Below are 13683 nucleotides of genomic sequence, written 5' to 3' on the forward strand. Positions count from 1 at the left end.
ATCATGAAATAAGAACAACTTTGACTTTTGAATTCTATTTGTGGTTTTGAAAATTGACAGGTAGTAAAAAAGTTTCTTGAAATGTCTATCCACACCCAACATTCAGAGTCAGTATAACTTATCCAAATATTGTAAAGGTTAGGTTTCTAGTATATTTTCTTGAAAATTTGATATAGAGTTGACAGACGATATCTGTTTTTGACTTTTTAAATATTTTCATACTGTCTAGCTAAACCCTTTGCTAATTTAGCAGATGATGACGAAAAAAGCTTCCTGTTTGCTAACAACTATTTTCTTATAATTTCATAGAACATAATTTTGATTTCAATACAAATCTATTATTCTGTTAATTATAGTGGGCTGGCTGCAGTGTTCATTGTTGGAACATATCAACTAGCTGCTAATCTTCCTTATTGATTCAACATGTTGCTAGCTATTTTGAACCTTGGCTTCAGAAAGGTGATGGAAATTAATGCACAAAAATATTTGTTTATCTGTCCTCACTAAAATAGGGGCTTGTCACAGGTTTACTTGCAACAGTTACAAATCATTGGAATGCTATATTAAAGGCTCTTGCCTGAGAAGGAAGAACTTTGCAACACGACAAGCATGTGTAATTTGTTAAACCAGGGGGTTTCAACCTTTTTTAAGGAGTGCACCCCTTCTGGTGGATACCCCCTTCCAGATGGGAAGCGGGGTGTGCTGATGCTTGGCAGGATGCAAAGCTGGCAGCGTGTACCAGGCAGGGAAGTGGTGCGTGGAGTTGTGGATGGCGGTGGCAGGAGGGGCAGGGAAGCAGCACGTGGTAGCAGCATGGATTGGTGAATTGCAGGTGGGGGGGGAAACTTGCACGCAGTGGCCGCCACCACGTGCTGCTTCCCTGTGCTGCCATGAGTACCCCCTGGGGCTGTCCTGAGTACCCCCTGAGGCTGTCCCAAGTACCCCCATAGGTACGCGTACTCCCAGTTGAAAGCCCGTGTTAAACCATTTGAATGTACATGTGCTTGTCTTCTGCCTGCACTTAGTGAGCGTTAAGTTGAATGTGGGACACCACCCTCAGCAAGAGCTTGCCATTGATTTCATGAAGTCAAGAAGGTATGGTGGTACCTCAGACTCCCATTATTGATTTGCCCCATTGAAAATTAATCCAAAATATATACAAAGGCCCTTTCTACTTCTTTGTGAAGGGGCAGCTTCCATGTTTAACTTTAAGGATCAGAAACAGCTTTTGTCAGCTAACTCAGAAAAATGTCAAGGAAGGATATATGCGGGGGAAGAGAAGCAACCTTTCAGTAACGGATTTCTTTTATTTCCAGAGTTTGTGGAGAATATAGGGTCCTTTTCTCAAGTATGATTCATTTTGATTTGGTGAATTTTAAGACATGACTATGCTACAGAGCCAATTTTCAACATTTTAAATTAGGAAGCTTGTTTACAATGTTATTTCTTTAAAAAACCAATACTTAGCCATTAGTAAATTCATATTTTTCCATATTTTCCATACTTTTAGCCAGCACGAAAATGATTCAGTCAAAACTACTGCTGACTCCTGATTGTCTCAAGTTCTTTTTAATGAAAAAGAACACACACAAATGCTCAGAGTTGCAATGTATACCTAAATGACTGTGGCTGAGATCACACTTGCCTTCCTCCTTTGCTCTGCGAAAGGTGCGAACAATTTTGTGGGGCTAGTAAGTTTAAGAAGGAAAGTATATTACTACCTACAATTTAAGCAGTAGTTTGGTGGAGGAAGGAAAACTGGAACAAAATGTAAAATACCGAATCTGGAGTTTACATTTCTAAATTTAATATTAAAGTGTCAGTTTATTATTTGTGTCTGCCTGCAAATGTATAAAGTAAAAAGAAATCTACTCAGTGTTTATCTTTTATAAACATTTATTCATTTCTTGGTCTTTGACAAGTCAACATTTACTAATTGGAATCACGTCTTGTTTTAAGTACAAACAAAAATTATTCTTTAGATATCACTGTTTATTAAAAATTGGTGAATACTAATTGGTGTGCAGTGCAGATATGTATACTAGTAAAAGCACAGATTTAGAGCCATTTCTCTCGTACCACATTGCGCTAAAACTTAACTAAATTCAGTCCTTTTCAGTGAAGAGGAGGAGGAGGAGGAACAGAAACAGGAGACACTAACCTCAGGCAAACTATGGATATAACCTACATGGAGTGGGTCTGTGCTGCAAACTAATGGGTTGATTATAGCTTGGCTAGTGGTATCCATTCTATTTATAACCTAGATATCATGGGTAAGAATAGTAGCTAAATTGCAGCAACACAGACTTGAGCAGAATACACAAATCAAGTTCTTGGAGAGCATGTACTCTGGTTGCTAACCCCTTGAAAGCGTCTCTCTGCTGTGTCTAGGTTTTCACTGCAATAGTTATCTAGGTTAGCTACATTAAAGATAGCATGTGAACCCCTACCCAAAATACAATCACACCTTCATTTTGCTGCACAGACATGTATGTAATCAGTTTCCAGAAGACTGGAACATGGACTGTTGCTAGAGAGTCTATATGAATTCCCCAAAACCGTGGAAGAGCTGAGCGATGTTCTTTTTTGTCTGATATTTGGAGTGGCTGGCAGCATCCTGGATGTGAGCAACTGGGACAGACTATTTCCTTGCTTTACAATTCCATGCAAAATTACCCTTGTCAAGTAATCTTTGGTCTTCAAGGTTGAGATATTTTAAATTGGTAGCAGCTCATAATGGACGATTTGTATATGATCGCTCATACAGCTTCAGTGATATTTATGAGGTTATTTAAAGCACAAGGTACTTCAATTTTAAAAATCAAGGAAAACAAAAAAACCCAATCACATCTGTTTTTGAGTCAAAAGATCTGGAGTATATATAATACGATACAAAATTAAGATCATACAGACTAGCAAGAATTAGCATAGTTTAACATTGTTATCAACCAAGTAATTGTGTATGTAGTCAAATGACTTTTAATGATGAGATAAAACTTGGTCACAGAGCACAGGTTGGATTCAGTGTTCCAAAGTATAAATATTTATCTGCTTCATCTTTCCTTGGATTCCAATCAAGAAAGGCAAAAAGTAATTTAAAACTATTGTCTTTTTTCCTGTTTTTTTTCAATTATTGTGCTGCAAATTTTTAAAAAAGTAATAAAAGTATAACAAGATTCTTTGCACCAAATGCACTAATTCACCAATATAACAGAGAGAAACTGAAACAAACTTATATTTATTGGGAAACAAATTTGGAAAATGCATTTTGAAAGTAGACTGTGTGCCTTCTGAGCCCCCTTTAGGGGGCCTTTGTTAAGATCATAGCAGTTAGGGTAGCGTACAGTGTACCAAGTGTACTTGCTGAATTTTCTTTATAGATTTATATAGTGTTATAGCAGCACCATAGGGAATACAGTAATAAAATTAGTCCTCTAAACCACAGTTTCTAGGTCTGTTAACTGTTTGAGGTTATCAATGAACAGAATCAGAGTCAGAAAATATCTATAAATATTTGTTTTCAAAATATATTTTGGCATTCATTGGCTATATAACCAAATGATTTGGATGTGTTCATTTTTTAAACTTTTTTGTTGGAAAACAAGGCTCATATGCACTGAAATGCACATTTCAGTATTTTGTAATCAACTGATGTATACAACCATATATGTATCAATAATTTCAAAACTTAGTGTCAAATACAGCCCCTTTGGTAGACTTCCTGCAGCTGACTCCAGTTCAGGTAAAGAGGTATTCAGCATTGATTCAACTTTTTACCTCAAAACTATCTTTTTACTGGCGATATATTTTATAGAATGGTAATACATAAGAACCAAGCTAGTTAATAAAACGACTGTCCTGATCAATATATAACATAGTAGCTGTTTGTTCATTTAGGCATTCTGAGACCATACATTACATGTAAAATTATAAAATATACATTTCTGCTTTAGAGGGATTTTAAAAATCAATATGGCTTGATAAGAGTATCAGTCCTTTATTCTGCAAGTGATACGGGGCATTGACCTGCACTGCACATACCTTTTTCTCCTTTCCATTTGAACTGCAAGGTCAGATCAGCTGCATATCGGAAAGCTGCACTGCCTTTGCTCATTCACATAAATACAAGCCACTCAAGTGATTACTCTCAGTTCCACTGTTTAGTGCCAGACCTGTTCAGAATTTAAAAGTTTTAAAAGTAGGATGGTACAAATAGGAGGTGACCAAAATCAAATATTTGAGAACAGTTTCCAGACAACACAATTAAGGCTCCTAAATAATGTGAGGGCAGACTGAAGCAATCTTCTGTAAAATGAAAACAAGGCTGAATATATATAGCATGGCTGGAAAAATATGTTATTTTTAGGCCATCTTATCTGGAGGATGTCCATTTGTAAACAAAACCTATATTCTGAAAAACCTCATTATTGATTTTACAGTATGCACATTTACAAAGCATGAATTTTTATGTAGACTGATATGTTTTAAAGAGAAGCTGATTGTTTTATAACTAAAACTTGAGAATAAAACACTTGTTCACTTGATTTATGTGCTGTGTACTTTAATGTTTCTCATCTCTCCCAGGAGAACCGGCCTGTAGATTGGCTCCAAACTTTCCATGTACTCTAAGTAATCAGCCACTCGAAATCCATGGAGTGGTTCTTCCTGCACAAATATACAAAAGAATATTATTAGACAAGAAAAGATGCACAATTCCAATTTATCAAATTCTGAGCTTTGAAAGGCTGTTCCTTCTCGTTTTCCTCCCTGTGTTAATTTTCTAAACTAGATATTAGTTTTAGAAGTGAAAAATCAGTGCACCAGTTTCAGCCAGGTCTTGTAAATTACACTTTTGCTAATAAACAGTTTATTCAGAGTAAACTCATTGCTGGACTCTTTAAGACAGATTACAACCTAAAGATATCAAGGAATACAAAAATAAGCATCAAATAACTAAAGACAGATACCTACAATGTTTTCCTAAAGGTTTTTAAATTAGCCTTGAGAATCCTAAGTATGTTAATGTACCTATTATATCTGATTAAGTTTTCAGTATAGGCAGAAGAATAGCTAGTATTTCCAAAGCTAATTGTGCATAATGTTAAAAACAACAATATTGGATGCTTCTGCTTCATCGTTATAAACAATGAGCATTCAACAAAACTCATATTCTTTTATTTAAGTCCCACTTTAACAGGAGAAAACTTTATCTTCCAGAGAAAAAGGTAAATGGACCCAATCTTTCCGTGTGACTGACAGGGAAATTGTGGGGAGGGGGATGCTGGCAGGTGCATCTTCTGCAGAAGGAACCCAGCTTACAGCAGGATTCTACAAGGCAGAAAAGGTAAAACTCTATGCTGTATTTTGCTGCTTCTTTGAGCAGGAACAACTTGTGTGCCCACCATCTGCTGAGTAGCGTTACTGCTAATGGCAGCATATGCTATAACAAGCTTATGGGAGCCAGACATTGCTCTTGGGCACATGGTATACATGCTGGTGCATTAACTAGGCATCTCTTCTAACTAATGTTCTCTTGAGCACTATACAGAGCATCTGCATAGCAACTGAAAATGTGCACATCACTATTTGAGAGTTCTTTTATTGGCCTCTTGAGGAGTACAAACCCAGTGGTACAGCTTTGCCCTATATGTTGTCTTTCTGTAAGTGGGAGTAGATGTACTACATTGCCTTGAAGGAAGGAAGGAAGGGACAAGAGCACAGAGGCAGAAGAGTTCTTTCTGGGCTTGCTTAGAAATTGGAATCTGTCTCATTCAATGTGTATGCTTTGTAGGGCATACTTAACAGAAATTATATAGTTTTGTGTGTCATGAACTATTCTGGTTACTGCTTAGTCTGGCTTCAAAACTGGTTGAAGACCTACAACATATTTCACGAAAGGGAGAAAAAGCAGCCAAATTACAAGTACTCACAATAAGACAGAAGAGGAAAATAGGTCCCTGCCTTGTAGCAATACTTGACTTCTGAAATAAAATGGTGCTTGGATAGTAAAAGTCCTTTGCATTCCGTTAAGCAGAAGCTCATCTTAAATTCTTTAAGAAATATATGGCTTAATACTTACTAATTGGTAAACTGCTTCTCAACCTATACTGTGATGTACTTTATGGCCTAAGCAGTTTCCAATAGTGTGCTGCTATATCTACATACGAACCCAAATGATCAACATGTTGGCAAGAGGAGACTGTTCATGATCAAAAGAGGTTCCATTCCTGTAACAATTCTTTTCTTTTTCCTTTCCCTATTATACACATTATAATAATCTGAAAAAACAGAAATGGCCTATGTTGATTTGCAGGTGTAATGAACTAAAGTACCATACTGATTCCATTCTAAGATGACTACCTAACCAATGGGGGGAAAGCTCCTCATCTTAGAATAAAGTACAAAAACTGGGGGGGGGGGAGGCCAGGAGAGGAGGGAGGGGAATGGAGAGGAGGGAGCAAGTAGCTGTTGTGGCTTAGGCTCTGGCCCCAACCCAAGTTGAGGCCGTAGCTGCAACTGCTGCACGCTCACCTGCTACTGCCACCTCTGCATCCTCCTCACTTATATCACTCTCCTTCAGCTTCTTATTCCCATCTCTGCCCATGCAGTCTCTGCTTCCCTTCCTACCTCTCTTCCTCCCCACTTACCTTTGCTCTGTGCTGGCAGGCTCCATGCATGCTGAAACCTGAGGCAAAGAACACAGCTCCAGCCTGGTCATAACAATGGTGTGCAGCCTAAATACTTGCTATGGGGCTGGTCTGGGGATGTGCTTTGTGCCCCAGGCTAGAACGGTGATAGAACCTGCCAATATGGAGCAGAGGCAGGGGGGAAGTGGGGAGCAGAGGCTTGGGGGAAGGGAGGGGAGGGGACAAGAGAGGAGGGGAGGCAGGGCAGACAGGGGGCAGAGATGGCAGGCAGAATTGGCTGCAAGCTGCATGTCTTCCCTGTACCACCTGACCCCCTGTAGCAGTAGGAGGGATGAATTAAAGATGACCCTCCAATAATTACATTCTATACATGGAAAATTACAACAAATTGTACAAATGTTACAAGTAGGGCACATCTAATTAGCTGGGCAATAAACAGTGCATATCTACATGTGTGCCCCTATTAGGCCAGAGTAGATTAATTAATTCCACAGCAGGATAGTACTTGTAAATACAAATACTATCTTACTGTGGAGTTTTTTTACTCCTCAGTACTGCATGTACAGATTTTGCCTCAGCTGGCTGGGGCATGAGGGTGCGTCAGTGCATGAGCTGCCTACCAGGTAGCCCCATGTTAAAGCATTCTTGTGCTCCAGCCAGCCTCTCCACAACACACTGAGCTTGGGTTGGCTGCCCGTCTGGCAGGCTGAACCCCCAGGCCTCCTGCTATCCAGGGCTGCTCCGACCCGACTCAACGTGCTGTGCTCCCGGGCACATGTTCAAATGGTGCACTGAAGATTAATAAATTCCAGAGCAATAAACTCCCTCTGGAGTTAATTGCTGTGCATTAATTTCTTGTGTAGACATGCCTGTATAGCATCTAATTATTAGTTTTCTTAAATTCAAGTAAATATGGTACTCTTGAACTTTGTCTGGGTGTATGGATGTAGAAAAGGTAGAAGGAGCTTTCCCTCACCCTGATTCCACCTTGGGCAATTACACTTAAGGAAGTCCTGTTCAATCCTTGAGCCCTGAAGCTGCAAGATACCTGAAAGGAAGCAAGGATATGGCCTTTTCTACCCTAACATCAGTCAGCACAGCCAGCCAATCACAGAGCAATATACTTTAACTTCAGTGACGTTGTCCAATGGTAAACAATACTTTCAAAAAACCTCAGGTGCACAAGTTCCTCCCATGCCAAACATAGGCTGGCACTCCAAATCGAGCAGCATGAGACTGATTATGAGTCCCTCATAATTCATGATGTCAAATGTACTGAAACTCCTTGCTCTGAAGCATTTCATAGTGCTGAGCCACATATACAACCACAGTCTTGAAAAAGATGTGTTCCTAGATATGGTGCATTTCCTGAAGACCTCTATTTCAGAGCGACTTGAAGTGAAATTTCTATGGGTGAAGAACCTACATCTTACTTATCATTCCAAAATACTGCTGTACATATTGGGGCTCATACCAGGTTAATGGAAGCCAGTTTTTTTCTTTGATTCTATGATTCATGTCAGAACTTCAGACTGACAACTCTGGGCTAACCACTCTCAAAGAAAAAGCTCTTTCTCTAGATATTTGAATGAAGCTCTTTCTCTAGGTATTTGAATGAACACTTCATTTTCAAAGGAACCACAGCACTTGAAGCTTGGGCATTTTGCTGGATCTCTCCTAGCTAAACTGATGTGTACCTTCTCCTTTCTGTTTTAACTGCTTTAGAATGATGCCTTCTGGCAGATATAATGCAGACAACTACATTAAACAGACTACCAAGTAACTTAAGCACATTTGCTTATGAGCAGCATAAGCAAGAATCAGGCATGCCAGATATGGTGCCCTGAACATATATGCAGCAGGTCAGAATACATGACTGCAAACAGCCTCTGGAGTCATTTAGTCCAGACCCCCATGTGCAGCCAACAATTTACTCCAGGATTCTTGAAAATCACCACTTCTGACACCTGCATTCAAATATGAGGCACAAAACCTGAATGCTCTATAACTTGCCATAGATAAAAGCGGGTGATACAAGGGCACTGCCAAAGTTGAGTCATTCAAATAGCAGAGACTTTATTGGTTAATATATGCTCTGAGGTTGCTAGGAAGAGGATCATGCCCTATTCTGCAGGGAAAAGAAAAACAACCCCACAATGTCTGCCAATCTAATATAGAGAAAAACATCTTTCTTGATCCCAAACTGGTCAACTGATATTTCTGAGTGGAAGAACTAGACCCCTAGCCAGGAACCAATGAGTTTTCTATTAACTTGTGCATCCCAGTCAATCCCCACCAGTCTTACCTTGTTCTAGTGCTTCAAAGCCTCCTTTCCTATAAGCCAGTAGCATTCATGAGCAGAGGAAAAGTTTTGGCTTTTACACATGACTAACAGAAAACCTGAATCACCAGATTGACTGATACCTACCCCACTGCAAAAGGCTTGCCACTTTACAATATGGGGTTTGCAAATATTTGATTCCACATATTATGTATTTTGATTGTTGAATCAAAAACTCCCTAACTTATCATACTGTCCCTTCCATAAACTTAACAAGTTCAAGCTTATCAGGTGATTCAGGTTCTTTGCCGACACTGCTTTGCTTGGAAAAGTATTCCCAAACTTCAAAAGGATGATGCTTTAACTTAACTCCTCTTACAGTGAGTTATCATTTAATTTCCAGTTTCCAGTAAGTTCATAAGCAGGTTGCAGCCACTTGGTTTTGTCCTAATAGTATTGTAGGCTAAAAGCTCTTCCTCTCCAATGTTTATTCCTCAAATATATCTGTAAAAAGTAACTACATCCCTTCTCAATCTCCATTTTGTTAGATTAAGCAAGCCAAAAATCCTTAATTTTCTTTCCAAAGGTCTCCAATTCCATTAACCATTTTAGTGAGGGGTCAGTAATTTTTCATTGGGGGATAGTAGAATGACTCAGCTCAACTCGGGTCAGAGAAGGGTAGGCATTAGAAGCCAGTTGTTGCTGCCACTTTTCCCTCCACTTAGCAAAAGCCCCTTTTCATCAGCGCCTGTGCCATCCAACTGCAGTGCAACATAAGCAGAGCTCCCCCTCCACTGGAGCCTCAGGCAGTCAACAAGGATGCAACACAGCCCCGCACTGCTGAATGCCGGCCAAGTCTTGGCTCTGCAGTCCAGACTGAAAGGCTCCAAGGGCTGGATCTGCCCACAAACCATAGGTTGTCAATCCCTGATCTGAGTAGCCCTTCTTTGTCCCCGTTTTAAATACAAATTAACTTTTTTGAGCTGTGAGTATTCTAAATGAGGTCTTATCAATGCCTTGTATAGTGGTATTGGCACCTCCTTGTCTCTACTGAGTCTACCCCAATTTATTTTAGAATTGCATTAACATTTTTCACAGCTGTGTCATACTGGCAGCTCATGGTCATTCTATGATTGGCCAATACATCCAGGTTCTCCTTTCCTTGGCTGTCTCCAGTTGATGAACCCCCATCTGACAGCCAAAGTCCTTGCTATTGATCCCTATATCCATAGATTTGTATATCATACTATTAAGCGATTGTAGTGCTTCCCATCACAAAATTGTCTAAATCCTCCTGTATATTAATCTAGTCCTTCTCTGTACTGGAAATACCCCCCAAGTTAGTATCATCTGTAAATTTTATAACTTCCCATCTAGTCTATTCTGTAGTTATTAATAAAAATGCTGAACAGGATTGTTCTTGACTTATAGTTGCATCCAAAAAAATGGCCTTTTTACCCAGTTACATGCTAGTGGATAATCAGCAATTATTTAAAAACAAACAATAACAATTCTTTGGTTTTAGAAGGCTTAGGTTCCACAACCAGGGTCCAAGATGGGTACCTTTATATCTGGCAATGGTTTGCATTTATGTTTCTAATGGTTGTACTGTCATGTTTCAATAAAATTAGCATTATTTTCTTTAGCATATTTTAAATTGCTGTGTTTACAAATTGAAAATGTTTAATTATTAGAACTGCAACTATTTTGCAGTACTGTGTTCGATATAGGAAATAAGAATATTTGAATCCTCCTCTTCTTTCCATTAACTACTTGTTTTTTTCATGTTATTGTTCTGAGTCATTCTTAAAGAAAATCTCTCTCTCAGTCTCATCTGGTTCTGAAGACATTACACTTCTGTCTTTGCATTTACATTAGTATCATTAAATGGCAATATTATTCAGCTCCAGCACCCTGCTTAAATACGTTTAAAACACCATTTAATGTTCAACCTGTTGTTTGACCACTATGTTTTAAGAACTGTTTGATGGCACTGCTGTCAAAATACTTATTATAAATTTTCTGTGGAGGAAGCTTAGCATTAGTCTGCTGCTACCCACACTATCATAAAGACAAAAGATTTGGCATGATAATTTTAAATGGATACATTTTAATTAATGTGTTAGTTTCAATACTTACAACGTGTTGAATGGCTACTGTAGACAGAAGACAACAGCGTAAGTAAACAACATGCTTGATAGTTCCTACTTTGCATATAAAAGAAAATATGATCTATTCTGTCATATTATTTTCTCAAATACAGATGCTTCATGGAGTTTATATAGGTTTAATACCTAAAATAGATGTAATCAACTCATAGTTTTCTTGAAACACACATGTTCAAAGTTGAATTTTAACTTGTAACTTCCCCCTCTTACTGTACTGAAAAAAATCACATAAGAAGAACTGTAAAGGTTCTTGCATACATGTTCACTGTAAAAAACCTGAATATGCATGTTATCATTGGTACAGTGCTACATTTCTTGTCATTCTTATTAACAGGTGTCATTTGCATCATATGTAAATGCAGTTCCTCTGCCATAGATCTGCCATACTGCTCAATGGGTGTACATTTCCTTTTTTTTCACTCCTACCAATTACATTTCCCACATGAAAGGATGATATTTTGTCAGCTATAAATAATTCATCTCACTTTTAACTACCATAATCTAACTCTACTGTCTTCCTTTACCATTCAAATGTAAAATAAATAAAGTTTCCTTTAAAATATGCACATAAAAAGAAGCTACAGGTAACTTTTCCAATCAGTTCCAGGAGACAGTAGCCCTAACTCCTAAAACTGTCGAAACATTTACTTATTACAGACTTCATTTCAACAATCTGTAAAATCAGAGACAACAAAATGGAGACAAAATGTGACAGGCAATTTTTAAAAGGCAAACACTCTTATTTTCTTGTCTCACTCTATAGCCCCAGCCACTTTCTTCTAATATGCAACTAACTAGAGGCACTATCTTTGAGCCTTGTCGTACTTTGAGCTGCAAACGTGTTGATCAGCTTAGTGCTGGCTTAGAGTTTGGAAGTCACACCTAGCATCTAGAAACCTTCTCTGATTGTTTCCCACCTGCACAACTGTGACTTGCCACCAGAGGCCTGGTGAGCAGGAAAGTCCCTTCCAGACTGTGGGGAAGGGAAGGAGGAAGGAGCTGGGGTCCCTTGACAGCAAAGCTGTGGGATTTGATTTGGTAGGGGGGCTGTACAGGGAGATCATTGCCCACCCATCTCTCGGCACCCATATACTCCAGGCTTGCTATCACACACACCTGGGTGCATCTCCCAGCCACATGCATCCCCCCAGGCTGTTCCTAACACCTGGGCAACTTCAGGCTGAGGTGGGCTCAGCTGCTTTCCTTCCCATTTCCCACCTCCCTCCCTCACCTCTACCCTGCATCCATCCTACTCCCCACCCTCCACTCCTCCCTGGTGCCCCTGGCCCTGGAGGGGGCAGCCCAGCAGTGCACGAGATGAATGGACAAACACTTTGAGCCCTGGGGCAGAGGGAGGCCCAAGCAGCAGCCTTGGGAAGCCATTGGTGGTGGCAGAAGTGGTGGCAGCAATGGGCCCAGGGCTGGGGGCTACGGTGATGGCTTTGGCTGGTGTAAGTTAGCTTCACTCTGCAGCTGGGAGTGGAGTCTGGCTGTAGCTGGCTCCTATACCCACATGGGCAGCAACAAAGCCCTGCATCCACAGCCCATATCCACCCACGGCCTTCCTACCCTAGAGCAGCAGCTTCCCCAGCAGCAGGTTGCCTCCTCACTGCCTCTGGCAGCCACCGGCAGCTCTCACTGTGCTGTAGGTAGATCAGGTGCATGGAGCAAGGCACTGCTGGAGCTGTGGGGCTGGAGCTTGGGGTTTGCCAGAGGCTGGCCAGGTCTGGGGGCTCTATGAAGCTGGCCATGTTCTCCTGTGCTCCCCAGGTCTTGGTGGGGGAAATGGGGGGATAGCACAGGGTGCAGCAGCACCTGCTCATTCAAACAGGCTCAGTGCTGGTGGGGAAAGATGGCCTAGGCTGCCATTCTTGGACTGGAGGGCCTGGAGGCTGAGGGAAATAAAAAAGCTGTGCATCCTGGGCTACTGGAGGACTTCAATTTGGGCAGCACAGCTGTGGGGAGTAGCCACACCTTAATGGAAAAAGAGCTGGGTTGTGCTGATCAGAAATAATCCTGCCAGGGAGTGGCATAATTTTGAGCCACTTAAAGGTGTTAACATGTGGAAAATTTAGGAGTTAGGAGCTCCAGGAGCTGCCCAAAATTAACATGTAACAAGGCCTTTTTTCTCCCATGTCTTGACTTCTCCTTTTCTGCCCTCCTACCTTCATCATCTGTCATTCTTTTTCAAAGCATTTAACAAAATGCTTCTTGCTAGGCACTAATTGATGCAGCATCTTAATGCATAATGTTACTACCATCACTGCTAAGCTTGATAAACACTTCTGTGAGAAATAAGGAACAGGGAAAAGAGGTCAGAAGAGCAGGACCGTGCACTAGTAGTGAATTTTTACACTCAAATGAAACTTCTATTTCTCCATAGGTGTATGTTTGATGCTTCAAGATAAGAAAATCACAAACCCTTCACTAACAAGACTCATATTCCATGAAGGGAAACCAATCATGGAAACAGCAAGTGAAGCAGAATCACTTTGGAGTATATAATACTATTTACTTAACGTGAGAATTCCTCAGCGTGGAATACTTCAAAGATTTCATAGACATTAGGGCTGGAAGGGACCTCGGG

At 40.2% G+C, this 13683-nt stretch overlaps 1 protein-coding gene across 1 annotated transcript in view; it reads right to left on the reverse strand.

Annotated features, from left to right (window-relative positions):
* Nucleotides 1-1881: 1881 nt before the first annotated feature.
* The window catches only part of TBC1D32 (TBC1 domain family member 32), a 166602-nt gene continuing 154800 nt past the window's right edge, over nucleotides 1882-13683 (reverse strand). Inside the window, exon 34 of the mRNA XM_019537971.1 lies at nucleotides 1882-4665. Coding sequence (XP_019393516.1) covers nucleotides 4546-4665 — 120 coding nt within the window. The 3' untranslated portion in view covers nucleotides 1882-4545. The remainder of the gene's footprint in view (nucleotides 4666-13683) is intronic.

Source organism: Crocodylus porosus, unplaced genomic scaffold (genome assembly GCF_001723895.1).
Source record: "Crocodylus porosus isolate Cpor-Errol unplaced genomic scaffold, CroPor_comp1, whole genome shotgun sequence".
Taxonomy (NCBI): Eukaryota; Metazoa; Chordata; order Crocodylia; family Crocodylidae; genus Crocodylus; species Crocodylus porosus.